The 14,159-nt window shown below is 45.6% G+C and overlaps 1 protein-coding gene across 4 annotated transcripts in view; it reads left to right on the top strand.

Annotated features, from left to right (window-relative positions):
* WTIP (WT1 interacting protein) overlaps positions 1-14,159 on the top strand; it is a 65,466-nt gene that overhangs the window by 33,214 nt on the left and 18,093 nt on the right. For 3 of the 4 annotated variants that reach the window (XR_013226472.1, XM_077309667.1, XM_077309666.1), the window contains one exon: positions 5,771-5,838. Coding sequence is in view for 2 of the 4 variants with exons in the window: in XM_077309667.1 (XP_077165782.1) it covers positions 5,771-5,838 (68 nt within the window). In the remaining 2 variants the exon portion in view is untranslated. Of the gene's footprint in view, positions 1-5,770; positions 5,843-14,159 lie in introns of all 4 variants that reach the window. The other variant, XR_013226473.1, reaches the window with a different exon arrangement.

Consider the following 14,159-nt stretch of genomic DNA (forward strand, 5'->3'; position numbering starts at 1 on the left):
AAAACCATTCAAATCTGCCTATTTGCATAATTTATGCAGATAGCAACATTTCACTGTGCTTGGCACCAAGTTTAGACCGTCTGGGCTCAGAAGCTCCCCCTCCCCTCCTCCTTCAAGCACACTCCATTGTTGACTTGTGTGAATTCAGCGCACACCCAGAAGGCACCCAACCCTACAGCCGTGAATGGCAAGCAGAGACGCATCAGTGAGAGACAAGTCATCTTTTGCGGAAACTTCTCTGCCGCTGTGGATTTTCTCATGGAGAAACAGCCTAGGGAAACCCGGGCTTTGCTAATATCCAGTTTGCAAAGCGACAAATAGAACGGCAAATGCTACTCTGTGCCTTTTCTTTACGGAAATATCTGGATCTGTCTAATCTCCTTCCCTTCCAAATCTAATGGCTCACAGCCATGGATTCCCCCTCCCCCCCAAAATTAGTCTCCAGGCTCTAAATCTCAGGCTTAATCCAGGCTTAAATAGCTAGTCTCAAAGACTAAGAACTGAGTGAGCTGGAAAGCTGTTTGTTCCAACTTCACATCTGCCACAGGGTGGACAGAATCAGAGCCTCTTGTTGCTGTAGTTGGCACATTGGTACCGCCTTAAGTCGCGTCAACCTCTGATGAAAAGCTCTTGGGGAGGGTAGTGCTGGCATGCACCTTCACAGTATGCATAGATGCTTTCCCAAATGATGTTTGGGGGAGGGGCACAAACAAACAGCAAATGATTGCGGTAGTGGGGAGAAGCAGCAGAATGGCACAAAACTGGAGCAGAATCTTACGTGCGCAAGCGGCCCCTGAGCATGTATTGTTGACCTATCTATTCAGGATGGTCCTTCAGATAACTGGGATTTTGCCACTATGAAGCACAATGGGCTCTTCTAGGTGTTGTGTAAGGGCGGCATTGCACTAGGAAATGGTGTTGGTGGAAAATGCCATCAAGTCACAGCCGACTTTTGGTGACCCCCGTAGAACCCTCATTCCCGCAGGAATCGTAACACAAGAAACCCAGATAGTATGGACCTTCAGATCCTCAGTTGAAACTTTGCACAATTTATAACAAACCTTTAATATATGTGTTTTAAAAAAACAAATAACTTTCTGGACACCCATCCTGTCTCCCTTCCCCGGACTCCAGGTGGGATTGGTTTGGTTTTAATTAATACCCCTCCCCAGACACACACATATAGAACTGACTAGTTTTAGCAAGCCTGCAAGGCAAATCTTGCTTTAATTCGCTCTGCTTGCTCATCTTATAAAGTCTGTTTCCTGTATGAGCTCACCCTGGAGGATCAGACACCACAAGAGAATCTGCTGAAATTTTTCCCACAGGCCAAAAGTGTAGGGGAGGGGGGGAGGTTACTGCTGAGGTTGAAGACTGTGATCTGGGAATAGTCGTCTTTTTACAAGCCATTTCTTAAATGCCCCAAATTCTGCTGACATTCTGAAAGGCTGGCTCCAGGGCCGCTGGCTGAGGTCTTAAAATAAATGATACGTTAAATGTATGTGGGTGAGTATGCCTGGGATGGCCAAACTGTGGCTTTCCAGATGTTCATGGACTACAATGACCATGAGTCCCTGCCAGTCTGTGGACATCTGGAGAGCCCCAGGTTGGCCACTCCTAGTGTACACACGCACACACACACACAGAGTATTGGAAGGAGACCAAAATTTGCTTCCTTCCCTCTCCAACTATAATTTATAAAAATCAAAAATTCTAAATATCACAGAACACAACTAACCTTTAAAGAAAACATCTCCCTAGGAACTTGAGAGAGGTCATATGTGATGTTTAAGCTTAGTTCTCACAGGCTTCAGGTGAGATGAGGCCAACCTATGTAGCGTAGTAGTTGCTGTAGTGCTGAGCTAGGACCTGTGAGATCCAGGTTCTAATCCCCACTCTGCAGGTGGAGGTTTGCATGACAACATCATCTTCTCATACGGAAAAGAGCCCTATGTTCATGGAAAGTTAGCCTGTCAGGGAACAATGGCTCTGGTCTACCCTTTGTCCCTGAAGCACTAGTTTGCTCGATAGGGGGAAATGTTTCCAGTGAGAGAGCATGTCACCTCATGAGCCCCCATCCAATAACCTGTTTGTTCTTTCATCTCCTCTTCCTTGATGCCCTTCAATTTCATCAGACCAGCTTCTCTCCACATCTGCCTGCCCGCCCACTGGCCAGAGCTGACCTTTGTTTGAGGTGCCCTGGATCCATCCAGCAGCCCTACAGCAGGACCTCAGACCTTTGTGAGTGCAGGTGCAGGGGCAAGTGGCTGAGCCCATCCCAGGAGAAGCAGTAACCTTAGTCTCCGAGTGTAATGGTCACCACCTTTCGCCCATTGCTAAGGAGCCGTGGGCAGCAGGCACTTGAAGTATTGGCGAGATAATGGGGAGGAATTTGAGCCTTCCTTAATTGCCCTGGAAGGATACCTCTCTTTGTGTGCACTCTGCAAGGAAATTCTCTAGTCTGGCCTTGCAAAGGGAGCTATTGTTCTTCAGATATCTGGGCAGGTGTGAAACGGAGAGCCACATCCTGTGAGCTTCTGAAAACTAGTCTGACAAGATTGTCGTGCCAGGGGTTGCAAAGCTATAGAAGGAAGGAAGCCTGGCATTTGGGAAGCATGCCCGGGGGGAGGGAATGCAGAGCCCAGGAGCAATGAAGAATTGAGCAAGAGGAATACTGTGAAGTCCTTCAGCAGAAGGCTACGCTGGGTTTTGTGTGTGTTCCATTGATCAGTGGACAATATCTGGCAAGAAATCAAGGTCTAGCCTTTTTTTTACTATTGAGAAACCCCTGAAATATTCTTCAGACTTTGAGAAATCACAGAAGTGGTGCGATAGAGCAAGTTATGGTTGGGAAGCATAACTGTGTACTTCCCACCCCCTTCAGGCCCATCATTGGCCATTTTGGGATGTGGGGCAGGTCAACATGAACCTGTATGGCCATATCACCTGATAAATGTTTTTTATCAGGGCCATCAAGAAACCCCGGGCTTTCATAGTTGAGAAAGCCTGCTCTACACAATTTCCCCTAATATTATACATCTTTTGGTAGCTATAGTATTTGTTTTGGGGGAGGGTCAGTTTACTTTGATGCAAGATTTGGAATTCTATGGAATTTCTTCTTGAGGACAAAGAAAAGTACTGGATCATAGTGAATTGTGAGGAGGGTATTTCTACTTTAGAAGGCTGCCACATCTTGAGAATGGGTGGGCAGAGTATAGCTGTGCTAAGGGAAATTCTTTCATCTTTGGCCACAAGAATCCTTACCCAGTCCTTCCCTGTTTTTCTCTTGAGGCTTTTTTTTTTTTTGCAAAAACCACTAGATAAATTTTCAGATTTCTCAGCGAAACCATATGGTCTTGAAACTTGCATTATAAGACAGAAAAGTGAAAACTTTGAATTCAGTCAGACCTGGCGTGCCAGGTTTGATTCTGGGCTCCCTCACATGCAACCAGCTGGGTGACCTTGGGCTCGCCACAGCACTGATAAAGCTGTTCTGACTGAGCAGTAATATCCTGGAATCAGAGATATCCGGGCTCTCTCAGCCTCACCTCCCTCACTGGGTGTCTGTCGTGAGGAGAGGAAAGGGAAGGTGACTGTAAGCTGCTTTGAGACTCCTTCGGAGAGAGAAAAGCGGCATATAAGAACTAACTCTTCTTTGTCTTCTACTTTACAGCCATGGCCCCAAAAGCTTGCAAATCCTTGAATCATGGCCCTTCACCCCCTTTAGTTTCAGACACATAGGTAGCCTCAAGCCTACCTGTGATATCATGATATATATATATTTATATATTGTTAAAAATGACAAAAACTGTTACAAATTAATGTACAGTGACTGGGGCTGTGTGTCTTTGGCCCTGGTTCAGAAATTTTGAAAGCTGCACTGTGCTGGATGCAGTGCTTGTTCCGTCTTGTTTATTGGAGAACTGCCTGTCTTCTGGGGAGTGTGGCCTTTATTCGCAGGCCAAAAGATTGTTCGGGACCAGCACACATAGTCCGTCAGTTTCCCTGTGTTTGGCTTCATTATTTTCTGGGTCAAGCTTTCTATTCATGGGAAAATGTTCTACTCATCCCCTCCCTGAATGTGAGAGAGAGCAGCATGGTTTGTCTTTACTTTTTGGGTAGACTCTTGACATCATAGCAAGGAGGGACCCAGGGACTCCCCTGATCTATCCCTGGATATCCTATATCTCCAGTGTACCTGAGAAAAGGTAGTCTAGCCCCTCCAGCTGGTATAGTGTCATAGTTAAGATCTGAGGAACCAGGTTTGTTAAGGATAGGATATTTTAGCAGTAATTAATCCATAGGATTGGCATAAATCAGGAAGGAGATTGATGGCACATTCACGCAAACATATATCTTACCTTGTTTGTAATTGTGCTGGATGCAGGACTTGTTCCGTACACACTGTAGTGTAGTGGTTAAAGGGCGGTGGACTCTAGTCTGGAGAACTGGGTTTGATCCCCTACTCCTCGGCATGCAGCCAGCTGGCTGACCTTGGTCTAGTCACAGAGCGAGAAGAGCTGATTTACAGATAAAACTGAGTCACAGAGCGAGAAGAGCTGATTTACTGTGGGCCAGTAGATCCCCTGGAGCAGTTTGTGTGGGTTCGGAGTGAGGGTCTATTGTGTTTGAGGGGAATTGGTAGAAATTGCCCTGCCTGCTTCAGCCAGTGGAAATTGAATTTGGTTGTCCGAACTGTTCAGGTGACAGAACAGGAACTTAGAGTCCAAGCCCGTAACGGCTTTTTGAACGATTTCTTGAATACAGAACCTGGCAGAGGTGTGTGAGTTTTAAATTACTCCTGCCCCGTGTGAGGGGGTGTTCTTGTCTGCGTCATACGAAGGGGAATCACTCTCCTCAACTGCAAGTTAGGTCTTGCTTCATGCCGGCAGTCTCCTGGGTGTAGATGCTCAACAAGTTAGAGCAGGCCATGTGTAAGTTTTGGGGCACAGCAAAGCCTGGGAAAAGAGAATGTTTGAAAGTTACCTGGAGGGATGGCTAAGTCTGCGTTCTCTCTCGGTCCCGTTCTCCCCCCCTCCCCACAAAACCGTGTTTGTGACCTGGATTCCAGTGGCCCTCAGAGGCAAAAATTGGGGCTTCTGTGTCATCAAAGGGGAAGACAGTCTCTCCTCTCTTGCCTGAAATGGTTCTTTTACTTGTGGGACCATCACAATCTGATAGCTTCCGAAGCCTTACTGGAGTACTGAGTGGTGGAAGGGGGACAACTGCACAAGTGGCTGGCAGTTTTAGAGGGGAGGGATAGATGGGACGGGGGACGGGCTGCCAACCTCCAGGTGGGTCCTGTGGATCTACCAGAATGACAGTTCATGTCCAGACTAGAGAGATCAGTACTCCTGGAGAAAACAGATCATTTTGAAGATAGATGCTATGACATTGTACCCTACTGAGGTCCCTGTTGTCCCCAGACTTCACCCTCAGACCCCTTAGGAGTTTCTCAACCCTCCCAATCCAGTGGCCAGGGGATCTGACCTCCCAGGTGTGTGCCATTTTGTCTTTGGAATGTAGATCGATGAACTCCTTGGGATTGAAGATCAGTTCTTGCCCACCAAAGTGGTCCACTGGTTTAATTTTGCTGTGGCAGTAGCCTGAAAGATGGTAATGTGTGTGCATGTGTGGGGAGATTACCAAAAGACAAGTAAAAATAGGATGTGTGACGTCTGTAGAATATATTTCCCATTGCATCGTTGAAAGCTTTTTTCATTACTACAACAAAGGGAAGTATTAATAGATGGTACAATATTTTTGACAGGGAGAAGATTACGAGGGAAGGCCTTCTACAATGTCAATGGAAAGGTCTACTGTGAAGAAGACTTCCTAGTAAGTAAGATTTTAGGGCTTTCTGTGTCTTCGGGGGGGATTTTTGTGTGTGCTGTGAGAATACCTTTATGTTTAAAGGCACGACCGGATTGTGACTTGCCGGCAAATGGCAAGAACAATTTTTGATCTTTTTGCATTCTCTTAAGATTTGGGGCATCTTCACAGAGGAAAGGGGAGATGTCTTCAGCCTCTTTGTTTGTATAGTTCTCTGAGCTGCAGTTAGACATGATGGGCACAAACTGGGAAGAAGATAAGAGCCAGGGTGGAGCAGACCAAAGGCCCATCTAGTTCAGCATCCTGTTCACCTGGTGGCCAGCCAGCTGACTTTAGGGAACCCACAAGCAAGATGAATGCAATGGCCTCATCATGCCAGTGCTCCTCACCTCCTGATTTAAAGAGGCACAGCACCTCAGCTACTGAAGGAAAGAGATATCATATACATACATACAAAACCTTTATTGGTGTAACAAAAAGAGTCAGGCAAAAATAAATTCAGTCGCAGTGCAAAACCAAGTTTGCCAAACAGAACGATTACAAAAAATCATGGGCAGTTACGGACAGCCATACGCATTCATCCGTTGTGAGCTAACAACTAAAATCCGGATTTAAATCAGTGCAATCGCACGGATCTTAACAGGATCCTTCTGATTCAATACTATCCCAATGCAGCATTTCCCATCCAGATGGGTTATATTCGCCTTGCTAAGGGAAGGAAGAGAGATCTATCATGACTAGTAATCACTGATAGCCTTTGAGTAGAAAACATTTCCAGTGCCAATATTCTGTTGCAATTATCTGCTCTTGCGTATGTGACTTGAATTATGTAAACTTACACACGTACACAGTGGTAGAATGTGCCCTCAAGTCACAGCGGACTTACAACAACCCCATAGGGTTTCCAAGATGCTTTGTGTAGTGGTTAGGAGTGCGGACTTCTAATCTGGCATGCCGGTTTCGATTCTGCATTCCTCACATGCAGCCAGCCGGATGGCCTTGGGCTCGCCACGGCACTGATAAAACTGTTCTGACCGAGCAGTGATATCAGGGCTCTCTCAGCCTCACCCACCTCACAGGGTGTCTGTTGTGGGGAGAGGAAAGGGAAAGGTAACTGTAAGCCGCTTTGAGCCTCCTTCAGGTAGAGAAAAGTGGCATATAAGAACCAACTCTTCTTCTTATTCTTCTTCTTAAAACCCACTAGCCCAATAGCATATTTAGGCAGCCATGTTTGCCCATTGCAAAATTCCGAACCGAAAGTCGCATCATACCTTTTATTGAAGCCAAGCAAATTGATACAGCACAGTGTGCAAGCATCTGAGTTATCTAGGATCAGGCTGGCTGTTAAGAAAACAAAAACAAAAGAGTCCAGGCAGAAAGGACAAAACCATGTATTTCAGGACTTTATAGGATATTTGTTTTAAAGGGAAAAAAAGTATGGAATTTCAGCACACCCAAAGGTAGTGGGGTTGACCCAACCACTGTTCAAGTAGCTGTCCTCCAGCTTAAGAATTCCTCCTCTGACTAAGATTGGAGAAGAGATTCAAACTTGAGCCAAGGAAAGGTAGAGTGTATTTTTTAATAAAGAAATAAATGCATTTTGCTCAGCAGATGGGTAAGATCTATCCCAATAATCTCATGCCAAACGTATGTCGTTGCTACTCTCCACTATAGATAGGAATTTAAGATCATCTTCACTTTCATTGTCCCTAAAGACACAAATTATACTACTTAACTCTTTCCTGTTCAGATTGGGGCATCAGAACTGCTGTGGCTACATCGTAGTTCTCTAGAAGAAGGGTCTCTGGACAATTAGTCATGCTTCATCCTCTGTTCCGGTTGTGCTGTTGGATGATTCTATGGCAACAGCTAGAGATTTGAACTGGAACTCATTCTGCACACATTGGATAATGCCCTTTCAACGGCTTTTCAAAGTAGAGGTTCCTGTTTCGCACAGGGAAATCCAGCTGCAAAAAACACATTAACGGTGCATTATCCAACATGTGTGCAATGATAGCTTAGTCCTTTCATTTGTGAGTGTGTCCCTCTTCTTTTGTTGTTGTTGTCATCTTGATTGAGCAAAAAGCCTTCCAGTTCCTTCCACAAGAAGTGGCCGGAGTGCCTGAAATTTTCGGGGTGGGGATCTGAGATTAATACCTGGAGGTTTTATCCACAGTGTTGAGGACCCACTAGGCTTGTCGCCGTGCGTGAGCCTACCTCAGGGCTCACAGTAAACGTTTGCTTTCCTACTCTTTGCTTTTAAAAACATAAAGACAACAGCAAAAAGCTCCATTTTGTTAAATTCAAGTTTTTAAAAATGACCTCTGACATATTTGAGATGTGTAGCTTTTTTTTGGTAGCCGGTGAAACTGATCATAACAAATTAAATGCTCCCTGAGCAAAACTCTAAAATTGCAGCATAGTAAAAAAATCTGCTTGTCTGGGATATGGCGTTGGCTGCTGAAGCATGCTGTAACCAGCTCTTTGCACGTGGGAACCTCTCTAAACCTTTGCAGTTGAGCCCCATCTGGGTTCTGCCGGCAGTGAACCTCTGCCTGCCTTCCCTTGTTCCTCTCCATAATGTCTTCTACAGCGGCTGATTAGCTGCGTGATGATAGTTGGAGGCTTTTGTAACCAGTTTGCAGTCTTGGTGATAATAGCTTTCATTGTACTCACTTATGGCTTTTTCAGAAAACTGAACCCTTAGAGCAGGGGTAGTCAAACTGCGGCCCTCCAGATGTCCATGGACTACAATTCCCAGAAGCCCCTGCCAGCATTTGCTGGCAGGGGCTTCTGGGAATTGTAGTCCATGGACATCTGGAGGGCCGCAGTTTGACTACCCCTGCCTTAGTGTAAGAACTGCCAAATGATGCTAAGAGGAGATCCTTTGCCTTTAATGGTCACTGCATAGTTTTAATGCTATTCTTAACATTCCTTCCCCTTCTTAAACATTGGTCGCGGTTTCCCGGTGCAGCATGTGCTCTTGTAATCCATCCTACCTCAGTGAACTGGTTTGTTTCCTAATCTTAACCCAGGTTAAGATCCTGAATGTTTAGAGAAACTAGTGAAGTCTTGCAGAGCCCCTCTTCCCCAATAGATCTGGCTGGGTGTGTGGTTAGAGAGCCAATTTGGTGTAGTGGTTAGGAGCGTCAACTTCTGATCTGGCGAGCCGAGTTTGAGTCCGCGCTCCCCCACATGCAGCCAGCTGGATGACCTTGGCCTCGCCACAGCACTGAGAAAGCTGTTCTGACTGAGCAGTGATATCAGAGCTCTCTCAGCCTCACCCACCTCACAGGGGGTCTGTTGTGGGGAGAGGAAGAGAAGGTGACTGTAAGCCTCTTTGAGACTCCTTCAGGTAGAGAAAAGTGGCATATAAGAACCAACTCTTCTTCTTCAGTAAAATCAGGGCACTCTCAGCCTCACTTCCCTCACAGAGTGTCTGTTGTGGGGAGAGGGAAGGAAAGGCGAACGTAAGCCACTTTGAGACTTCTTCGGCTATAGAAAAGCTGCATCTAAGAACCAATTCTTCTTAACCAGTGTATGTTAAATACTTTAAACTGGTGTTTTAATGTTTTTGATTTGTTTACCCCTGCTTAGTAACTTAAAATAACAGTGGTTATTTATTTATTTATTCAATTTCCATGCTACCCTCCTAGCAAGCTGCCTCACAGTGGTGCACATCATATTAAAAGTACCATAATAAACATAATTAAATACTTTAAATACTTTGTAAAGCATTTATCTGGTGATATGACCTTATATCTTGTCCTTGCCCCCCCCCCATGGCCAATGATGGGCCTGGAGGAGATTGGGAGGGGCCCCAAGTGGGCCTGTTCACAGCTATGCTTCCCAACCATATTCTGCTCAATCATACCACTTTGGGGGGTTCTCGAGCCTGTAGAATGTTTCCGGGGTTTCTCAACAGTAAAAAATATATATACACCCTGCCCTTGGACAGTTTGTACAGAGGCCCAGTTCTTGCAAGTATATACCATGGTTAGCTTAGAAGCAGCAATGGCTCTGAAACCTGGTAAAGCAGAAACAACCACACCCATCTCTTGGATAGCGCAGGGCTTCACCAGTACTTTTCTCAAATGATGCAGCTTCTCCTGACCCTCAGAACTATGACATCTCTTCACAATCCCTGTTCCACTCATCCAGTTTCTTGCCTCAGTTCCCCTCTCCAGGGCTTTTTCACGCCTAAGCCATCTAGCCCCTATCCCTCTTTTAAGGTTCCTCAATCTCATCTAGGTTCCATGTTCCATTTCCTACTGGGCAGCTGTCCTTCATCCTCTTTCTCTGGGCACTCTTCCTTTCAGCTCCTCTACATTCTGGCACTTCCTCCCTCAACGTGCCCCCACTTGAAGGCCAGCCAAGCTGACAATTCTTCCTTCCCTCACAAAAGCTGAATTGCAAGGACGTTCGTCCCCTGAACATTCTGTGCCACCATCTCAGCTCATCCAGAAGGCCAGAAGTTTCACTACTATAATCATGATGTAGTAGAGAGGGTGCAAGAGCCTCTTGTGGCGCAGAGTGGTAAGGCAGCTGTCTGAAAGCTTTGCCCATAAGGCTGAGAGTTCAATCCCAGCAGCCAGCTCAAGGTTGACTCAGCCTTCCATCCTTCCGAGGTCGGTAAAATGAGTACCCAGCTTGCTGCTGGGGGGGGGGGGGTAAACGGTAATGACTGGGGAAGGCACTGGCAAACCACCCCGTATTGAGTCTGCCATGAAAACGCTAGAGGGCGTCACCCCAGGGGTCAGACATGACCCAGTGCTTGCACAGGGGATACCTTTACCTTTACCTTTAGAGAGGGTGCAGAGACATTGCCCTCTCCTGTGTAGCTGCAGTACCATGTGTATGGGGTCACCAGTCCCATGGGTTCTTAGTACTCTTTCCTACTTCACCAGAGTGGAATGAGTTGGAACCACAAGGATGTGGCAGTCTGGGAATCTGCCGTAGCTCATCACCGCACCTCCTTACTTAGGGTCTCTTTACGCAAGTCAGTTAACATGAACTGACTGGAATCCTTGAACTCATTTTCACCTTTTGATTTGTTAAAAGTGTTTACGGCATGAATCACAGGCTGAAGTATAGCAATGGCATCTTTTGGAACAATTAGGGGCTTTGGACTCTCCTTTCCTTCATTCCAGGGTTAAGTTAAATGTTAGCAGGATTGCTGTCCGTGTTAAGTGTCTGTGACCGTGGACTGCACCTGAGGATTCCGGAGCCTAATGTGTTAAGGTGACCAGATTGTCCCATCTGGGGGCACCTGGCAAATTGTACTTATGTTGCAAGTAAAAATACCGTATTTGCCGGCGTATAAGACGACCCCCCAACATTTCCACTCAAAATATAGAGTTTGTTACATTACATGACAGTACTATGGGCCACTATGGGCAGCTATGTCTATCCCAACTGAAGTGCACCCGGCGTATAAGACGACCCCCCCACTTGGAGGCATGTTTTTCAGGGGGGGAAAGTAGTCTTATACGCCAGCAAATACTGTAAATATATTACAATACTATTTTTGCATTCTATGCGTTCTATGAACATTTTTGTTGCTCCATATAGACCAAATTTTTAATGAAGAACCCCTCCCCTGGTCAATGGTGTCCCGCTTTATCAGTGTTAAAATCTGGTCACCATATTCAATATGGAAGCAAATATGGGATGAAATCCTACAATGGACAGCAATGATGCTAATGGAACTTTGTTTTGAGGGGGGGGAACCACCGGGCTTTCTTAGAGATGCTTTCCAGACGTAGGAAGTGATAGAGGCAAACCGTTGCCAAGAATCCAAGTGTTGTGAACCATGCACAGATTTATGCCATTTAATCATGCAAGGTGACCCCTTTATCAAATGAACAAAACCTTGTGTTCACTTGACCAATTTATACGCACACAATGCTACAGGTAAAAGGAAGACATGGTAGTGGTGGGGAATGTAACTTTTGGGGAGGTTTATTCTGGTTTGATTCTGTGTGCATGTGTCTTCGATGAGGTGTAGCCACATATTCTTCCTTAACTTTAATCTCCTAAGCAGGAAACATTTCCAAATATGAGAGCGACGAGGATGATCTGGGGCCAAGGGACCAAGCCCTATGAAGATAGGTTGAGGGACTTGGGAATGTTCAGCCTGGAGAAAAGGAGGTTGAGAGGGGACATGATAGCCCTCTTTAAGTATTTGAAAGGTTGTCATTCGGAGGAGGGCAGGATGCTGTTCCCATTGGTTGCAGAGGAAAGGATGCACAGTAATGGGTTTAAACTACAAGTACAACGATATAGGCTAGATATAAGGGAAGCAGTGGAATAGGCTGCCTAAGGAGGTGGTGAGCTCCCCCTCACTGGCAGTCTTCAAGCAAAGGTTGGATACACACTTTTCTTGGATGCTTTAGGATGCTTAGGGCTGATCCTGCGTTGAGCAGGGGGTTGGACTAGATGGCCTGTATGGCCCCTTCCAACTCTATGGTTCTAATTCTATGTCCTCTTCCTGTTGTAGTCAGTCAGTAACCTTTTATTGGCATAAACTCTTCCTGTTGTAATGGTGAATGTTTATCTAAAAGAGTGCAAGATGGGTCTGCAGAGTGAGCTACAGGGTTGGTGGGGGAGAAGCTCAGCCCTTGTTTCCTTTTGCTCCTCATTCATGGGATCTGCAGACTGTAGCTGCAGAGCCAAATGTAGCTCCCTACTGAGTCCAATGCTTCTCTTTAAAACAAAACCTTTTAAGTTATGGAGGGATGGGGAGGGTTTCCTGGGATAACTAGTTTGTGAAGGCAACGGCAGGCAAATATTTCAGATACTTACAGTTGTCAGGCATCCATGTGCAAACCTTTTGCAGGTTTATGCCAGTGCATTAAAACAATCCTGCATATATTTGCAACAACATGTTAATATTTGTCAACATGTCAGTTATGTGAAGCTGTGTGGTTTTGGTTATGCAAATAGACTTATGCAAATGGACTTTCTTAACACTGGCCATTTATTGATATCCTACTCTGAGTTTTGAGCGAGTTTGGGTCTTTAACCATAAAGGGCTACGTTCCACTGCTCAGAGGGAAGGGAAGTCTTGTTCATTTGAAATATTCAAAGCAGTGGTTACATCGAATATGGTAGAATGAGCTTGGAAGTTCAAGGTTGACAGGCAAGGTCAGATGCTGGTCACGTAAGCAGCTAGGTAGAGAATTACCTCCTCGGAATTCACTGGTGTGAAGTCTCTGTAGGGTTTTCTGCAAGAGTCATGCCTCGTGTGACATAGTGGTTAGAGTCCTGGGCTGGGACCTTGGACTGCAGGATTCAAATCCCATGGAAACTTGCCAGGTGATCCTGGGCCCACAATGATCATGTAGTCAAACCTACCTCACAAGGTTATTGGCATGAGGTTAAGGTGGTGGAAGGGAAAGCAATTATGAAAAGCCATTTTGGGTCCCAGTCAGGAGGAAAAGCAGAATAGAAATAAAAATTAAGCATCACCTTCCCGAATATTGAGTCTGCACAGTTTGGGGGATTTCTCATGGAGCCCCTGGGAAGTTCTAGATAGCAAAGGGTTTTAAAGCATACAGAAATTTAAATGGACACCTTGCATTGTCTTCACCTCTGCTTCTCTTAACTTCAAGCTTATACCAAGTCTTCTGTGTGGAATCATTACCTTTGGGGTGTTGGTACACCCATTCAAATAAATGCTGATTGTGCCGTGTTACAGTTAACAGAAGGATGTCTGGTTTGTGCTGCACACTCTAGTTCACAATTTGCTGGCTTGGGAAACCAGCAGAGGTTTGCATTCTTCTACAAGCCTTTCTATATTTAAAGCCAGAGCAGCTGCTGTTGTGTATTGAGGAATGGCTAGTTTCACATTTGAAAAAGGGGAACGGTGAGTAAACTAGAACAGAAAAGATGGTTCAGGTTTGTGTCTGGAATCGATCTCCTTGTTGAGGGCAGAGCCTCAAGGGATACTTAAGAGAGAGCCTGTGATGATGACACAAGAGTTAGTTTGGAACAATTTCTGGGGTGAACGGATAAATTAACCTGCACCCTATATTTAAAAGCAGCGGTGTTGTGTTCTCTTGTGTTATGCATGAGCAATTTCTGCTGTAATTTGATTTATTTTCTTTGAAGAACAGTTGATGAGAGAATGAAGAGGAAGGGTTGTAAAGAGATGAAAAGCAGGGCTTTCGTTTTTTCCCCCTTTGATTTTGAGAGCTCTCTCTCATGCTCCCATGCTGGGCTGCCGCCAGGTGTTTCATCCGGTCCAGTTGCCCCAGCTCATCCTGGGTCCAGACACAGGAGCATTTTCCCTGCTCGACCCAATTGTACCCGGATTTGTGCCTCCA

Source organism: Paroedura picta, chromosome 14, assembly GCF_049243985.1.
Source record: "Paroedura picta isolate Pp20150507F chromosome 14, Ppicta_v3.0, whole genome shotgun sequence".
NCBI lineage: Eukaryota > Metazoa > Chordata > Lepidosauria > Squamata > Gekkonidae > Paroedura > Paroedura picta.